General features: G+C 38.2%; 1 protein-coding gene across 4 annotated transcripts in view; it reads right to left on the minus strand.

The window, feature by feature from the left end:
- Positions 1-19,532, minus strand: part of Cntn3 (contactin 3) — a 260,616-nt gene that overhangs the window by 233,795 nt on the left and 7,289 nt on the right. For all 4 annotated transcript variants that reach the window (XM_048787016.1, XM_048787014.1, XM_048787015.1 and 1 more), the window contains exon 2: positions 7,215-7,349. In XM_048787016.1, the coding sequence (XP_048642973.1) occupies positions 7,215-7,269 (55 nt within the window). In that variant the 5' untranslated portion in view covers positions 7,270-7,349. The remainder of the gene's footprint in view (positions 1-7,214; positions 7,350-19,532) is intronic.

Here is a 19,532-nt window from a genome sequence, read left to right on the forward strand (position 1 = left end):
CAGGGGTACATGTCATTCTGCAGAATAAAAAGTGGGCTAAATTTGGGGATGGAGGCATTTATGTCTCTTTATCTGCCAAGAGGGGACCATATCAGTAAATTTCAGCAAGTATTTCTTTGATCTCTCTGATCCACACCACAGAATTAGCTTTACCCTCAGGCTGGTTTCCCTGGTGTCTGTAGGATGGCTACTAGTAGCATGAGGAACTTCAGAATGCCTCACTCAAGATCACAGAGAGAGAGAGCACTTGACCTCCAAACTCTGAACCAAAATCCTTGAGCCAATTAAACCTTATGGCCAAAAATAAAATGTCATGATTGGCTTTGGCCAGTTACTAGAACAAATGGAATGGCTCATATTGGACCACTGGAGTTCTACATGGGGTCAATGTGTCCCAGTCAACATGGCTGCAATATAGACACCGGAGACACTACCATAATATCCACACACACACAAAAAAAGTTGACAACAACGCAACCTCCTTTCCAGGACTAATCCCTTCTAGAATTAATGGCTACTTACTTTGATGAGCAATTCCAAAGTATCTTCAAATTATCACTAGACAAAAGGATAAGAAGGATTGTTCACTACAATTTTATGAGAACTTGGTGAAATGAGAAGACTTCAGAACTTTTGCAGAAATAAGGCATTTCCCTTATGATGTTTTTAACTAGACATCAAAAATGAATATAGTTTTCCATGAGAATTTCATTTTCCAATAGAGCTGTATTTTCTCATCTATTCCCAATAGACCACTGAAACTAGAAACTGAATATGCTACAGAATGTTTTGAGTGTCCATGTACATTGATTAAAGAATTGCCCCCATATCTCAACAAGAAAGGATATCAAACTTGAACTCATCCCACAAAATATTCTGTACCTAAAAGAAATGCATGCTTAGGAAGTGTTTACAACTTTCCATGTGCAATCAAAAAGTCCCTATTATCTTAATTAATCTGATTTCCCACTGGACAAGTACATGTTAGCAAACATGTGCAAGATGGGCAGGTTTCTGTTTTATAAATGTCTTGAATCAATACTACCCAACAGAAATGCAAGCCATGCACTATTTGAAATTTCCTAGTAGTCACGTGAGGAAGCTTAAAAGAAACAGGTTAATTTTGACAACATTTTAATTTAACCTAATATATCTAAAATATTGTTGTTTCAACACTGAATCTATACAAAGGTTGTAATAATTTAAATTCTCTTCTTTTTTGGGTAAGCGTTTGATATACCATGTACATTTTACCCTTAGAGAATGTGGAACTCTAGAACAGCCACATTTTATATCCTTAATAACAGTGTGCAGCTGGTGGGTCTCATGTTAGATAGAAAACATCTAGAGGATCTAATACAGTTAAGTAATTAACTCGTAGCTAATTAAGTAGTAAAACAAGATTCTCCTTGGATCCTTGATGAAACTTACTTAGCCTTCGGCTTAAACCCATGACTTTATTTTGCAAAAATAACTATTCAAGAAGCAACCACAACTTAACTGAGGAAGAGTACCTTGATTTCAGAGATAAATAGAAGGTGTGAGCCAAGCAAACTGACTGGGAAGGTTCCTTAAACTATTAGAGATGGCTTCCTAAAACAGAAAACAAGTAATGCACTTTCAACTTAATTACCATTTATCTATTTATTTTTATGGCAATGGGGATTGACTAGAGGGTTGCTCTACCACTGAGTTACATCCCAAATCCTTTTCATTTTTTATTTTGAGAGAGGGTCTTTCTTAGTTGCGGGGGCCTCACTATGTAGCTGAGGCTGGCCTTGAACTTGCAATCCTCCTGCCTCAGCCTCTGGAGTTGCTGGGAGGACAGTGCATGGCCTAAGAGATGCTTTTTTCACAGTGGCTGGCACATAGTAAATGAGCTTCCCTTCATTCATGCCATTATTGAGTCATTTTGGTGTTGTTACTGTGTTCTGTGTCAGCAGAGATCCTTCCTTTTCTGTCATCTTACCAGGATCCTGGAGAGCTCTCTATTCTCTCTCTGCCGTCTACCTAGGTCTCTGGCCCCTCAAAATTCTTGACAGCAACTCAGTAAGAAATGCATGTAACATCAAGAGGCCTGCAAAAGTACTAAAGTGTGAGCTCCAGAAGTCTGGGATGTTGTTTGTTTTGTTCACTTCCATAGCCCAAATGCCCAGACGTGCTCAGTAGAGACAGTATTTATTCTACTAAGACAGCAGTGGACGCTAATAAATTTTAATTCAACCTTGTTTAATTCTAGTTTATCTATTACAATAAAAACTACTGGTCTCGGGCTAGGGTTGTAGCTCAGAGGTAGAGCACTTGCCTAGCACATGTGAGACACTGGGTTCTATCCTCAGCCCCACATAAGTAAGCAAGTAAGTAAGTCAAAAATAAATAAATAAATAAATAAATAAATAAATAAATAAATAAATAAATAAATAAAATTTATTTATTATTACACACATATATATTAATTAATTTTAAAAAATATTGGTCTTGATCCACTAAATTGACTTTTTTTTTAACTTACTATTGGGTAGTGACCTTTACTTTGGAAGGCACTCTTATGCACGCTCCTACATATGGACAGAGGTGACGAACTCTAAACACAGACTGACATAGAGCCTTGCAGTCCTCCTCCACTCCTCCCTTCCTCTCACACCCCACACTGCTTCACCAAAAATGCTCAGAGTTTAGCTTTCAAAATTTGACCACCAACTCTGCTACCACCAGGGACTCTGCCACCACCACCCATTACCTGATTTTAGCGACAATGTCCATCTAGAATCTCTGTTGGCTCACACGCCCTTCTACAATCGGTCTGCAGCATGGCAGCCAGTAACACCTTGCCATAGGTCAAATCCTTTTTTATTTATTTGTTCTAAATATTTAAACATGACAGCACAATGCATTTCGATTCATTGTATACAAATGGAGTACAATTTTTCATTTCTCTGGTTTTACATGATGTAGAGTTGTACCACATGTGCAGTCATATGTGTACCTAGGGGAATGATGTCCATCTCATTCCACTATCTTTCCTGCCCCCATGCCCCCTCCCCTCCCTCCCCTTTGCCCAAAGTTTCTCCATTCTTCCCATTCCCGCCCCCCATTATGGATCCACATCCACTTATCAGAGAGAACATTTGGCCTTTGGTTTCTTGGGATTGGTTCACTTCACTTAGTATGGTATTCTCCAACTCTATCCATTTACCTGAAAATGCATAGGTCAAATCTTATCACCTCTATGCTCAAACCACACTATAGCTCCTAGAAGAAGGCAGAGTGCAAGTTCAAAACATATTCATTGGTTTGCCATCTTCTGTATTTTTGCGGTGTCCATTTCTAACTTTCCTCTTGGCTCTTTCACATCCCATCCGAGTTCAACCATGGCAACCTTCTTGTCTTTGTTGAACATTTAGCATGTCACATGCTACAACCTTGGAATCTGCTTTGTGTTCTTTCCTAGATATCCACAGGGTCAACTTCTTCACCTGTCAATCTTTGTTCAAATGCTTTGCTCAAATATCATCTTTTAATGAATGTTAGGTAGCTAGCCAGCCATAAAAGGGGGAGCATGAAAGGACAATAAATGGTGACTGAAAGCCACAGGGAGCCTTTTCTGTTAGGCCAGCACGTGGAAGATGGGGGCTTGGTATGTCAAAACATCCCCCAGCCATAGTTACTTCCCTGGAGAAAAGCCTTTGTTTCAAGATCACATCACACCTACCAGGTAGCCTGCTCCCTCCCTTATCACTCAAACTCCCATAGCCCCAACCACCCTGGCAACTACAGCCACACCCTTGCAAAGAAAGTTTGCTGAGGGCTATCCAAAGGGTAATTAACTGATTAAGGGGGCAGGAAATTAAAGCAAAAACAATTTCCTCTGTGAGCACCACACCATCCTCTCCTGGAGGAGGTCCACGCAGGTCCTATGCTTTCAATGAAGAGGCAGAAGGTAGACTTGAACAGGACTCTAGAAACTTTCCTGGGACCCCCAGTAAAACTGGAGGGTGACAGGAAGCACTGTCCCTCTGCTCTCTCACCTATCTAAGAGGACCCACTCTTCCTTGAGAGTGACCCCTTTCCTCTTTCTTCTTATCCTTTCTAATACACTCATGCCCTGTTATTGGGTGGGACGTGTCTGAAATCTTTCTGGCCCAAATGCAAGAACCCAGGGTGAAGGGGGCCTTCGAGCTGCCTCCAATTCTCCACAGGTCTGGGGTCTGTAACAATAAATCCCACCCTAATGACCTTATTTAAAACTGCAACCCACCTCCCAAGACTCCACATTCCCATCCCATTCTGCTCCCCACTCCCATAGCACTGGGGTCTTCTAGCTCAATGCCACTGTCAACCCCAATATGACAGAATAAAAATCCCACAGGGACAAAGGTCACTGTTCATTTTCTGTGCTAAAAACAATGCCTGGCAGATACTTAATAATTATTTAAGATAAAAAGGTTTAAGGATTTATAAAGGAGAATTAGAGTGTTTTATATATGAGAAATTGTAAGTAGTGCATTACTTAGAGAATTGGCAATCTCCAAAATAATTATGGAGAAGAATTTAGCTCTTTGAACCAATTTTTAAAATAGTAGTGACATATGCTGTGCTCAATACAGTAAATGCTAGTCCTACGAAATTTAGCATTTTTGTTTGGTTTTGTTTAGTTTGGTTTGGTTTGAGTACTGGGATTGAACTCAGGGTTGCTCAGCCACTGAGCCACATCCCTAGACCATTTTTATTTTCTATTTTGAGACAGGGTCTCTGTAAGTTGCTTAGTAAACCTAGCCTTTTTGAGCCAAAAGATAGTCAAATGCATTACAAGACAAATTCTTGGCCAGGAATTATTATTTCCCTCTTAATTACAGGGGAAACCTGAAAGACAAAACAACAAAGGAAATGGAATGAAAAATACACAAAATAATGGGCATGAAAAACCTTAAATCTGAGAAAACACAAATGATCAAGCATTTGGTTTCACTGATTGAGTACATATCTTTTGCTAAGCACTGCTAACTGAATTTACACCGTGTATCTGATTTGCTTTTGTTCATATCTAAGATTACAGGATATGGCCTAAACCATGAACAGATTTTACTTTCAATGACATAAAATGGCCCAATATTTGTTTATAAAATATCACGCTCAGAAGCCAGATTTTATTCTAAATTTTACACTGATCCAGGAGGAGGAAGAACATTCCGTATATAAGGCACAATATGCAATCAATACACTTTTTAAAAAATTGGTCAAAAGGGCTAAATTCTTCTCCATAATATCATTATGCAGACCACCACTTCCCTAAGTGACATACTGTATACTGTTGTACATAAACTAATCCAATTATCCTTTATAAACTTTTAAAGGATTTTTATCACCATATCCAGAGATTGTTTAATGACATCTTTACATTTTAGCATCATGGACACTGGTTTTTCTTACAATTTCTCCATAAAACTGTAAAGCGTTTCTCAAAATTGATGAAACACTATAATTTGCTCAAGGTATAAAATTACAACTAAAAATCTTTAACATTTGAAAATCTGGTCTCATTCTCTTTCTCCACATTGTATGCCATTTTCATAGAATTTCTTCTTTTCAGCATATTGGGAAATTTCAAGTTTACTTCCATAAAAATGTATCATAAAGAATAATATTGCTGTTGCTGGGGATAGCTCAGTTGGTAGAGTGCTTACTTCGCATGCACAAGGTCCTGGGTTCAATCCCCAGCACCACAAAAAAAAAAAAAAAAAATTATTGGGACAGTATATTATCATATTTGGCTCTCTGCTAAAACAGAAACAAATTCAAAACTTTGTAAACAAAGAAAATAATTCAAGAAATTAATATTTTTTTTTAGTTTGGGGTACCTATATTATTATAGATATATAGAGATATATAGATACATATAGCTTTCTTCAAAGCTCAGGTGAAAAGATAGAGCCATTAAATGATTTCTCCTTTTTTCCCTAGTACTAGATAAGCATCAAAGAATTTGTTTTAGAAATCCAATGGAGGCCTCTCAGTGAAAACCTGCAAGAACTGTAAAAGCGTTTATTTTTAAAGTTAGAAGGTTGAACCTGAAGTCCATGATTGATTGTAACTCTTTGCCATTATTAAAACGCCATTATTAATATTAGAAGAAAGTGTGAATTTTGACAGAGCCCAGAATTCTACTGGAGTATTCCTGTATGGAAATGCCATGTGTTTACCTGAAAATTCCCTTTGGCCCACTTTTCACCCATTTCTTCCTCTTAGAAAGAAACAGGAAACTGGCAAGAGGGGTTTTGTTTCCTTAGGTACCATAAAGAAATTGTGCTTATGTGGAAAATTGATCTTATAAGATGAGGGCTGATTTTTTTTTTTTTAGGGGTGAGAGATACTTTCTATAAGTTACTTTCAAATAGATGACCTAAGTAAAAAATAAGAGGAAAAATACACATACATACAGATAAAACCAAGTACAATAAAAGGAGATGAAAGTTCAATCAAAATGGCCTATACGTGGGTATTAATTGTACTATCCCTTCAACTTTTTAGGAGCTTGAGAATTTTTACAATAAAAAAGGAAGAAAAATAATAAAATTTAAAAACTCCATATATTTATATATATTTTTTAATAACCATTCTCTTACCCAGTCACTCCACATAACAGTATAAAATGAAGAAAAGCAGAAGGAATGCATAAAATGATCTAGAGTAGTTGCTTTTGTATGATTTTCTTATTCCTTGTACTTTCTTGGAAATTTCAAATTTTCCAAAACTTAAAGAAGAAAATTAGATATCTTCATTATGTGCTGCAAGAGAAACAGCACTATTTCTAAGATTTGAAATGTAAATACTAGCACCCTTTAAAACTGAAATTCTCCCTTATACAGTGGAGCTTATATTGTATGTTCCTGTTGAAAATAAAAAATAACAACCATAAATTAAAATTCTCAAATTTTAGTGGTCATGTTCATAATACCAAGTAGAATTTGACATATCCCTGTTATCAGCTATCATTGCATTTGGTATGGGAATAAACCTTCTTGTTGAAATTAAGGAGAAGGGCAGTGATAACCCAATTATCAGAGAAAGGATTTTAAATTTTCTTTCTGGATAAAAAAAAGATTTGTTTTTCTTTTCTTCACTTCGTGGAATTTAACTTTAAGACTTAAAGTTGTTTAGGCAGATAACAGAAGAATAATTGCAACCCCAACTCAGGAAAGAGAGCTTATTGTTACCTCCTAAGCAGCCAATGAATGAAAGCAGGAGCAGCTGTTTCCATGACAACATCATCTTTAATTGCCAAAAGCAAGAGTAACTCTTGTCCAGTCTCTGATGAATAGAAGGCTTTGTCTTCAGGTAAATCCTTTAATCTGTAAAATATATGTACAAAGAAGTTAGACTTTTAAAAACCAGCTCCTTCAAAAAAAGGGATTTTCTTCTTTGCTTTAAACCACATCATTCATAGGCACTCAAAATCCTCAGATAAAACAAATCTTTTTTGATAAGCAGTAGAGGATGCTTGAAATGTAGATACTTTAAAAGTGGTTTACGTAATTGATTGGCAGTTGGAAACAGCTTCATAGAAAGAAAATTTTGCCAATACTAAAATACTATTAATCTATTAAATATTAAAACCATTGCTTGATAATAATTGCTACAAATAAAATATTAATCTGAAATTCAAATTTTCTCATTTTCTCTAATGAACACATTTTAGTAAAACTAAAAGAATCAAATAAGCAGATATCTCAAAACAAGGCTTTTCATGAATTTCTGAATTCCTAATAAGGCGCACAAATTATTAACAGCATTATCAATGTCCATCTTAAGACTATGTTTTTCAGAGACAACCACAGAAAGCTCCCAATTATATATGCTGCATTAAATAGATAAAAAAAATGTGCTAATGGTAGAAATTATTCCATGTAAGACTTGCAAATGAAACCTTTTCTGTTTTGTTTTGCTTTCTTGAATTTTCATAAACTTGACTATCCTGGTTAAAAGGAAATAATCACGTGAAAAGGCCTGTGTCATTTTCAGTGGCCCCTTGAAACTCGTTAGGATGCATGGTTAATGACCACATCAGCCAAATACACACACCCAAAACCAGACCGTCTGCTCTCCAGTGCTGAAACTCAGCTGGTTCCATGCAGGGAAATTAAGGACATTAAAGTCTGCCACTTAAGCAAGCAAAGTGTACCACTCTCTGAGTCAGCAGCTATTACTGACTGGGCTATTTGGTTGTCACTGAGCCAAAAGAAAAAAAGAAAGAAAAAAATCTCAGGTTCCTTCAAACAGTGTCTCTCCATAGCTGGTTTCTTACATGTGGGGTTCTCAATCAGATGTTAAATGTGTTCCCAATAATATCAAGAGTATACAATTGTATACTCAATGCATTAAATCAGTCACTCTCACCTTAGTGTTCTTCTTGTGCGGTGCAATGTACTATATGGTCTTGAGAGGGAAATTAGAGGGGTATTGCAGCCAGGATGCCAGAAATTAGGCATAACAAGCACTGATTATGTGGGAACCTGGGCTGAGTAGAAATACAACAGAGAACTTCTCTTATTAGAACTGTAATTTGTAAACTGACACCAAGATGAGATCTTTAACTGTCTCTCACTACCCCATGACTACAAATTACAGGTATCTTGATTTGAGATGCCCTAACACAAACACTACAAAAATAAATTCAAGTGCAAGTTGTTTACTTAGGAAGTAAAGGATTCAACAATTTGGGAATGGAGGAGGGAAACACAGAAAGGAAGATGGAAGAGAGATGAAGCCACCTTGCGCTGTGGGTGACTGGAGTATATTCCCACTAGAGAGGTCCTGAAAGTCCAGCCCATGTAGAACACACATGTCAGAGTTTGCCAAGTGGCAAGGGAACAGAGGTATTTATACATCACTCTCATCAGAATTGTTAATTACCCAACCCTCTGACCTCTTATAGGGGCAGCAAGTGTTTCCAGATGCCAGCAAAAGAAATGGCCAATGAAGTAACAGAGGCAAGAAGATATGAGAGGAGCAGCACATGGAGTCCCTGCTACACTGTTCATATGAAAATGAGACTTTAAAAAGCCATCTTCAATAACATCAGGTCCCAGTGAGTGATGGCTAAAATCATTGAATAATTTAAGTATATAATCAGCCAATCACTCAAGTGTCTCCAGTGGGTGATTCCACCCACTTGGATAAAGATTCTCAGATTCTCATTCCTTTACTTCTGCTCAGTCAGTGATATATCTTGTGTCCATGATTATTTTCTAGTTATGAATCCAAATGATAAGAAAAATCATTGTAGATCAGATTGAAGCTACAACTGCCATCCATAATCCCCTTCTAGTCATGCATATAAGGTAACTGTAGTTAGAAATCAGGAGAATGGGGTCTGGGGTTCTGGCTTGGTGATAGAGCACTTGCCTACCATGTGTGAGCACTGCTCAGCACCACCATAAAAAATATATATTAAAATAAAGGTATCGTGTCCATCTACAACTAAAAAAATTTTTTTAAAGAAATTAGGATGAATGACAGATAAAAATAATCAAAAGTTTCCTTTTAATTGCCAAATAAAACATAAAGTCAACTAATCACAAAACCCTTGAGAAACATGAGATGCATTGATGATATACATGATATATTAAAGATCCATGAGAAATTAGGAAATGACAGAAACACATAAAATTCTGGGGACAATAGGTGAGACTCAACCACTGGAAAGAGTTGAAAAGAATGTGCACTGAACTGGTATTTCCTGACTTGAAAAAGGTATAGCTAACCAGTTTACAAACTAAATCTAACCTGGAAAGAATTTAGTGACAGCAAAGTAATAGACATTTAAAAAAAATAGGCAGTTGGGGATTTCAGGGGGAAAGGGACAATTCTATCAAAGAATCCTGGAGTCACATTGCTCTTAAATCATTATCTTCATCATCATCATCACCACCATGATCACTATCATTATCACCATCACCACAATCATCATCACCATCATCAACACCACCCAAATCATCATCACCATCACCACTATCACTACCACCATCACTATGATCATCAAGTAAATAAATGACGTTTTCCTCTATATCATACAGAAAATAAAATATGTGGTCAACATTCTCATAAAGTAATAGTAAGTAAAATGGTATAAACTCTCAGAATAAGAAACAAATAATTAGACTGACAAATCTCTGAAGATAGGACCACAGTTCACTTAATGTTTCATACATCCTTGTTCGTAGTACGAATTCATGCCATGCCATTTTTATTCCTAGAAATAAGGAATAAGTCAACATAGGAGATTTTAATCTGTATCCTGGACCTACAATGAATGGGAAGTTCTCACACCAGAACCAAAAGATAAGCTACCTCATGGGACCCAGAGACCATTTAAAAATTACTTTGGGGAAGTATGTAAGAAAGCAAAAGGAAGGAACAGCTTGCAATAGTGTATCCAAGGCGAGAGGCATGCCAGTTACATTTACAAAGTATAAATATGTATTCAAGGAAGTTCTAAAGTCATTTGAAAACATATTCATTCAATAAATTATTGAGCACCTCTTAGATGCTGGAATTGTAACTGTAGAGGGAGACGGAGATGCTGTTGAGGCTGTCAGAGGACAGATGGATGACCCCTAAACTCTTGGAGCATATATAAAAGTGGGGGTGACACTTTCTTCAAATGTTAACAAAGTATTTGTAAAGTGCCCATTTGAAAAATCACAAGGCAGGGCAGAAGTTTCACACCAATTTTATACTAACCCCCCAAATTCAGAAAAATCAGAAACTAGATAATAGTAGACAAATTATCTGATTTAAGAAATATGTGAATGCCCATATATTCTAATGTTCATACACATGCACATACACACATTTATACTATATAAAATTTCAAGATTAAAAAAAACCTCAGGAAGCCTATGTTTTAAAATTGAGCTGCTTATTTTTAATCAATGTTAAAGTAGGGCATTGACTTTATAAATAATGAAGGCAATTAATATAATCACAACTTGACTTCTGAGCAATGCCAAGTATCATAATGGAGAAAGGGGACACATGTTAAAGCTCTTCCCACTTCTAAAGTCACCAAGCTAAAATAAATACAAAGAAAGCTACTGAAGCAAGACAAATACAAATAAAAATGTCATATGCTACAATAAGAATATTCTACTATTCAGAGAAATGTTTTAAACCAAAGAAAAAATAGATACACCCTTTAGAATGTTCCCTGCTAATAGACACTTGCATTTGAGGGCTAAAGCATAATATATTCACAACACGTTTTTCATGGAGGTCTTTAAATAGCCCCCAAATTTAGTACATATTGACAACTGTAATTCTTAATGTCAGCTGAGCTAAAAAATGCTGGACCTTGGATTCAAAACAACACTGCTCTAAATAGTTTTCCTGGTTGCTTTAAAAGAAGGAAGAGACCATTTGTGGCTTTTGTCATATACTTTACAAAATTGCTACTAAGCTCCCGGATCATGAAATATTGATGCATATTTATTATTTTAAATGCACAGAGATAGCTTTGAATGTAGTCTTGGCAAATGTTCAGAGTTCAATCTCTTTATGTGGACAAAGTTTAGGTGTACGAATAAGCTGTCTTTGTTTCCATTAGAGTAACAAATATTTTGTTTCCAGCAACAGTGTTGTCTAGAAGGATCGCTTGGCAGACCAGCACCTCTCATATCCATGAAAAGTGACCTCCGACTTTCATGTTTTGGACACAAATTCTATTTCTGAACATATATGATTTCTAGTTCTCATCAAAAATACAAGCTGATACTTCTCTGGTAGTAAATGGTCCAATATTAGCAGACAAAGGTTTGCTTTCCATGGTTGTTACAGGGTGAGTCTCCTAGAACTTACTAATTCACTGCCATGGTGTGCAACCGTAATATCATGATTTTCAGCTAACGACTTTCCTGGCTTGATGGGACTAAACACCCTGCCAGATTGGAAATCAGGCAGCCTACACCCACTCTGTTTTCATTCACAGTCATAATCACGCACCCATCCCTTCACAATCTGCACATCTTCCAGAAATGGAATTCATCCACTCTGCATACTAACTCTGCCTCTTTCCTGCTGTAACCAGCCTGGCAGAGGATGAAGTCTGCATAAACTCTGGGCTCCAAGGGCAAGAGTCTGGACAACTTCACTTGTCTGCCCAAAGTGTCCCCCAGGGAAGGAGAAGGGAGAACATGACCCGTGCAGTTTGATGCGCTGAGTTTATAGTAGCACTGTGGCACAGAGGCCAGTGCCAGCTAGAAGTCATCTCATGCTCCTGTGCACAGCTACAGCGCTGTGTCTTCCCTCCAGTGACGCTTTGTCAATTTCGACACCTTCCATTACAGTTATTTAGACCATGGCTCCTCTCACCAACTAGAGGACAATCTGCAAGAAATAGTAATGCATAACCTTTTGTGGGTTAAGCTCCTCCATCAGCCCAATCTGCAGACCCACCTACCTCACTAGATCCAACACACCTAGATAGTCACAGGTTAACTTTTGTATACATGGTTTGCTTTATTGCACTGGGAAATAACTTATCTTACATTCACATAATATGTTTATATATGGGCATGTGTTTTAGTCAGCCGTTTTTGCTGCTGTGACCAAAAGACATGACAAGAACAATTTTAGAAAAGAGTTTATTTGGGGCTGTTTCAGAGTTCTCATTCCACAGACAGCTGGCTTCATTACTCTGGGCCTGAGGTGAGGCAGAACATCATGGCAGAAGAGTGTGATAAAAGGGGCTGGGGAGGTGGCTCAGTGGTAGAGTGTCCCTGTGTTTAATTCCTGGTACCTCACCGCCACCCCCCCAAAAAAAAAAAAAAAAAAAAACACCAGAAGAGTATGATAGAGGAAAGAAGCTCAGGACAAGAAAGCCCAGGGGATGGGGGCTCTTCAACAGGAACAAATTATACACCCAAGGGCAGGCCCTCATTGACCCAGCTCCTTCAGCCACCCCCCACCTGCCTGCAGTTAGCACCCAGTTAATCCCTATCAGTGAATTAAGGCAATGATCAGGTTTAAACTCTCATAACCCAATGATTTCCCCTCTAAATGTTTTTCCATTGTCACACATGAGCTTTTGGGGGACACCACATATATAAACCATAAGAGCATGTATACATGTATATGTGTGTATGTGTGCCTAACTGTGTGCATATTCACAAATTTATTTCTTCTTTTTTTCATGCAGAAATTAACATAAACTTGATGAAAGATGAAATATAGCTAAATTATGCAAAATTTCAAAGAGCAAATTCTGTTCAAAAACAAGTGTTCTGAAAAGGCTACTGTTCAAAACCTTGACAAAGAGGCTGAAATATGAATTTGATTTTCATCTGGCAAGGCTTGTCATTTCTGACATCCTGTTAGTTTCTGCCATTGGTCTTTTAGCCACCATTGCATGGAAGCAGGAGCAAAGACAAACAGAGGCCTCACTGTGTGCACAGGATAGTAGGTGGGTCAGCTACATAAAATATGGTAAGAATATGTGGGGGAAACTTGTATTGATTTCAGGGCCTCTTTGACATACAATATCTTCTCCGACAAGACCAATGCCACTTACACAAGAAATTACAATCCCATGCTTCAACTGTTTCCACTTGTGTCATCCAGGTGTAAGCTGAAGGGAAACGACACAGGTACCAAATCATGCCAACCCAACACCTGCTTCAAAATATCAGACAGAATGTCAACACTTGACAGAAGGTTTGCTTCAGTTTTCTTGTTCTGCTTCCAACAAACTAGGCCATTACTCAGGCACACTGCTTGACAAAGGTCTCTCCACTCCTACTGAGCATGCAGCAATGACTCTCCAAGCATGTTTCAGGACACAACTTGTTTTAGAGCCCGTCTATGTTTTAATGAACAGGCAGGATTCTCAAATGGAATATTCACCCCCGAAAAAAGGGGGCACTGATGTTCTACCAAGGTGGCCAAACCTCAGATGACTTTTAAGTCGCATTTCCCTTGAAAAGAAAGTTGAGGCAAATAAGGGGCCTAGACTTTTAGTCTTGCTATATTTGATGATGAAAGGAAAACTAATGAGCAAATTCCATAATGCATGCTCCAACTTGACAATTTTCCAAATCAAACAGGGAACAGATTGAACAAACACAAAACTTCATCATTACAAATGTTGCCTGAATTTTTCCTTCTGTCTTGTCCAATCAGGAATTATTCTAGATCTTATGACATGGTAATGAGGCAGAGGATCCCTCTCCCAACTCTGCATAACACCATTCTTGGCTAACATATGCTTATTTAAAAATTTAAAAATAGCTTAATAACATAGTGTGATATAAATGCTTTTCTACAGAGACGATTTTGGCAATGCCTGGAAGAATCTGGAATGATAGTATAATAATGCTAATTTTTATGGAGTGCTTCTATGCAAGACACTGTTCCAAATGATTTCCATATCCTAACCCACTTAACCCACACAGTACACAATCCGCACTTGATGGCCACCTTCACTTTTCCCATAAAGAAACACATGAAAGAGGTAACTGAATTTTTCTTACACATAATAGATACAAAATAGAAAGCTCAAGCAGTGGGATCATACATGATATCATTTACATTTTAGAAGCCTGACTTTATGTAACTGGCCATTGGAACTACTCACAAAAGTGATAACTATTATTTCAGTAACCTCTGCCTAGGAAGGGGCCTTGATGTCTATGTCAAAGACTCTGCTGCTTGATTTTAAGCACAGGCACCATTGTAATGCTCCATCCCTGTGTTACATGTGAATTTACACATTTGGGATGAATTAAAAATTTCTCAAATACCTACTAAGCCACAAAGGTAAGATGCATTGCAGCATGTACAAAATGTGATAACTTTTGTTTGGAGAAAAAAAATACACATATGTACTTATAAATGCACAGAAGAGCTCTGTTAGTATAATAGATCAAATTGTCCCTAGGACAATTGTGCACTTAGGAACAGGGAATAGAAATAAAAAATACTTCTAAGTATACATTTTTAATAAATTTTATTTTATATATACATATGCATATTTTAATCATTTAGAACATTAACAAACTCTTGAAATATACCAATAATATAAAAATAATCTATATTCCAGATTAAATTTTTTTTGATCACTACACTACTCAACTTGAAATGCTGAAATGTTTTCACTGTTATTTTTATCTATTTTAATAATTTTTATTAATGTATTATAGTTATACATAATATTGAGATTCATTTTGACAAAATTATGCAGGCGTTGAATATAATTTGCTCCAATTCAGTCCTCATTACTTCCCTTCCTCTACTGATCTTTGTTCAATTTATTTATAGTGTTTTTTTAAAGTCAGTGTACAATAAGTATCCATAAAGGTAAAATTTACTATGGCATATTTATGTATGTACATAGGATGGTTTGGTCAGTTTCAAGCCAATGTACTTCCCTTTTCTTGCCCTTTCTCCGTTCCCCTCAATCTCCTTCCTTTAGTCGAACGAGCTCTCTTATAGAATACGTGTGTGTGTGTGTATGTGTGTGTGTATACACACACACATATATATAATAGAGTATATATATATATATATATATATATATATATATATATATATATGCAATAGATATAAATATATACTATATATATGCATATCTATATAGCCATATATATATGCAATAGAGTTTTATTCAATCATAAAGAAAAATGGCTGTTATGGTCTGGATGTCCCCCAAAAGCACGTCTCAGAGGTTAAACTTTTCATTGCCTTGTATTTGGATGTCACAACATAGTTATTGGAATTCAAATATTTTGTTCAGTTATAAAAATAATTTACTTATCTTTCGAATGGTTTACCAGTCTCATTCTAACACTTCTCTGAAACTCTTGGGAGGTTATGACCAGGGATGATTTTCCAGTCTTTCTGCACAAGCATTTATAAAAGCACCTAGGGACAATGGCTTTCACCAACTTTTTCTTTTACATTTCCAGAGATAATCTGTACATTTATAAATCTGTATCCTTTCATGTTTTTTGTTGTGGTGACTGCTTGTTTGTTTGTATCCAAACAAAAGACATCACATTCCACACATGCCATAGCGTACCTTACCTTTGTGGTTGAGCAGGTATTTGAGAAATTTTGATTTAATCTCAAATAGAGTTGCTATATACTTTTAAATTCATGCCTAACACAGGGACAGTGCATTATAATTATGCATATGCTTAAAATCAAGCAGCCAAGTCATTTGCATAATGTGAAATTAGTGTTCATGGTGGTAGAAAATACAAAGTGAAACATTTTTTAAAAGAAAAAAAGCAGTTCATTTCTAATATGATCATAAGTCAAAAATCTGTAAACAATACTGTTGGAAGCGTCAAGGAGAAAAATGTGAAGGGGCTGAAAAGTGTTCAAGAGGGCTTTTCAGCAGAGAAAAAAGCAGCTGTCACTGGGGCTCTCAATGCACACTAAGGCAGGCCACTCCACTCTGTCCCCTCTAACTGTGGGGATAGGCAAGGAAACCCAGGTTCACTGAGGGTCGACAGCATGCCAGCTGCAGACACAGAGTCAGAATGTTTTCAAATAAATCTTTGCCATCAGGGCATTCAAACTCTCAAAAAGTACACTGAACCTTAGATATAATTGTATTTCATTTTAATGAAAGATTCTGGGCCAGAGGACAGGGTGGTAGCAGAATGACTGAGGCATAGTTTCTCTGCAACACCTAAACACAACAGGCATTATGTTCAACAGGGAGACACCAGACAGAGATGGAGATGGAGATGGAGAAGGGAGATGCCAAGTCCCGAGGGGAGATAACAGCCAAGTCATCTGTGTGGCTATGTCAGTCCCCCCCCCCAAACACACACACACTGTGACCAAAATACCTAACAAGAACAAGTTAGAAGAGTAAAGGTTTAGAATTCTTGGTTCTTGGGTGCCCAATTTCATTGCTCTGAGCCTGAGGTGAGGTAGAGCATCACGGCGGAAGAGCATGACAGGATAGTAGCTCAGTTCAGGTCAGCCAGGAAGCAGTGAGAGCAAGTATAGGAAGAACAAAGGACAAAAATAATAGCCAAGTGCACATCTCCAGTGACCTGCTACCTCCAGCCATTTCCCACCTGCCTATAGTGACCACCCAGTAATTCATTCAATTATTCATCCATCAAATAGATTAAACCATTTATAAGGTTGCCATTTTCATAATCTAATCACTTCAATTGTAAACACTGCTACATTAGATATCATGTTGCTAACACATCAGCTTTTCAGGGGACACCTCATATCCAAACCCTAATGGTAGTTTCTGAGGCTTGCTTAATCAGAGGTGCGGGGATGCCGAGTAAAAGGTGTGAGGAAAGGACACCTTTAGAGAGAACTCTTCCTCAAGGGGAGAAAGATGCACCCTGTAAGAGGACAACTCTTAAAGGAGACCACAGGAAGTTGCATTTAGGGGATGCATTGATCTCAGAGCCCACAACCAATAAGAGCCAGAAGCAGCAGCATGGAGGACCAAAATTTGTGGAGGAAAGGAATCCTCAAGCATGTTATGAGCTCAGAACTCATGATATCTCCTGGGGGTCAGGTACACACAGGGGATCAGCTCTAGAGTGTGCCTGTCACACATCCTGAGCAGAGGAACCACGTAGCAGGAAAAGCAGACTTGACAAAGGGAGGCCGAGCCTCTCTGGACTTCTAGGGGCTGAGAAAGGAGAAAGCAACTAAACAAAGGGAGATGTTTCACCACATGAAAGGGACTGAGGGAGAAATGGTCTCCATGTTTGGAGACATCAAATGAACCCCTTGAAGACCTACTAGAAGAAAATGTCACTTCTGCACTTATGGCAAATCCAGAGACGAAGCCAGGATGCTAGGTCACTGTAAGAGGATCACTGAAGTAAAGCTTGCTGGTCTCTCTTCTCTTCCTCGTAAAACACCGTGAAAGAGAGAAATCAGGAGATCAGGAGGAGAGGGTGGGATGCACCAAGTGAGAAAAGAAGCCACACACTCTTCAGCTCACTGTGGCTTCCCCTCTGTGGCAGCTGAGCACAAGGAGGAAAATTAACTCTACCCTGAAATCGAGCACTAAGTCCTAAAAGTGCATGGAACAGGACATTTTATTTTATTTGTTATTAAAATCACATCCATTACCTAAGCATTATCAAATGTAGACTGGGAAAAGCTTCCCAAGGTTTCACTCAGGGGCAGGGGAAGAACTTCAGAGGCGGAATGAACAGGGGGCAGTGACCAACCCTAAAGCTGCCTTTGGGTTCCATGTCATGAGGGGAGCTTCTTCAATGAATAATGAAGGGCAGCCAACGAAAAATACAGAGATGGCACAGGGATGAACTGGAATGCGTGGTGTCTGGAGTAACACTTAAAGGAAAGAAACATCTCCCAGAGGAGACACAAAGAACAGAGTCCAGCACACACAGCAGCAAAATCTAGCATCAATAGTAATTTATGGGAGAGAAAAGGTGGTGGGTTAATGGAAACCCAGACAGCATGGACTAAGACAGAAGACGGGAGATCCAGGGTTTGAGTTGTGAGCACAAGACAGAAAAGGGGCTCCCGAAAGGTGCAGTGGCTCTCCTGAGTGGCCCACACCATGAGCTGAGGATGCAGAGTGCTCTGCTCCTCAGGGGAGTGATGGGGAACACGCTAACCAACAGGATGTTAGGTTAAGAGCCCTGCATGCAAGGGTAGGGCACAATTCTGCAAAGTTGCCAAAAGTCTCTGAACTGGACCCATGAATACATAAATTTTATGGCAGATCGATTTTAACCCAATAAAACTCAGGTCTTAAAAACAGAGAAAGAAAAAAAAATAGAATAGGAAGTTAGAGAAAGAACATTAAGGTCTGCAAAATAAATGCTGCGAGTGATATTACCGAGATCCTTGGAGTCCTGGAAAGTGTGGGCCACTCTGTGGGAGGCAGCTGTGTGAGCAGAGGATGAGGACATCAAGACAGGGAGACTCAGCTATTCTTTCAAGAAGTTGAAATGGGAGCGATGGGAGAGGGATCAGAGATGGTGGTAGCGTTGATAGAGAGCCACTGGAAGATATTTTAAAGCTAAAAAATCCCTGTGCATATTTATAAAAGGGGGTTGGCTCAAAAGAGAGAAAGCAGGAGGTCTTTTCTAGAAAGGGGTTGTCTTCCTAGAGCTGACTGGCATGGTGATGGCTCTGTCTCATTTGAAGTCACATGCACAGGATCTCCCATAGGCCAAATGGAAAGACAGGCGATTTTCCCCCACTCCAGCCAACAGAGAAGCAATCCTGGGATACAGAACATTTTCAGTTGACCTCTTTCTGAAACACTGTCAGGTCACCCTCTTTCTAGAGCACTGTCAAGGTGGCCTCTGTCTGGAATACTCTCAGAATGGTTTCCAGCTCCCTGTCAGTGTCCCAAAATGAATCACAGAAACACTGTTAACAGGCCCAAGACCAGGCACCTAGCAGCTCCTGTATCTTGTAACTATATTTTTATACCCATTGTTAAATTTTATATTCATTGTGAAATTACTCTATGAAACCATGGCATGATTTCATAGAGTCCCCCCCCCCCC

This window comes from Marmota marmota, unplaced genomic scaffold, assembly GCF_001458135.2.
Source record: "Marmota marmota marmota unplaced genomic scaffold, marMar, whole genome shotgun sequence".
In the NCBI taxonomy this organism is placed as follows: domain Eukaryota; kingdom Metazoa; phylum Chordata; class Mammalia; order Rodentia; family Sciuridae; genus Marmota; species Marmota marmota.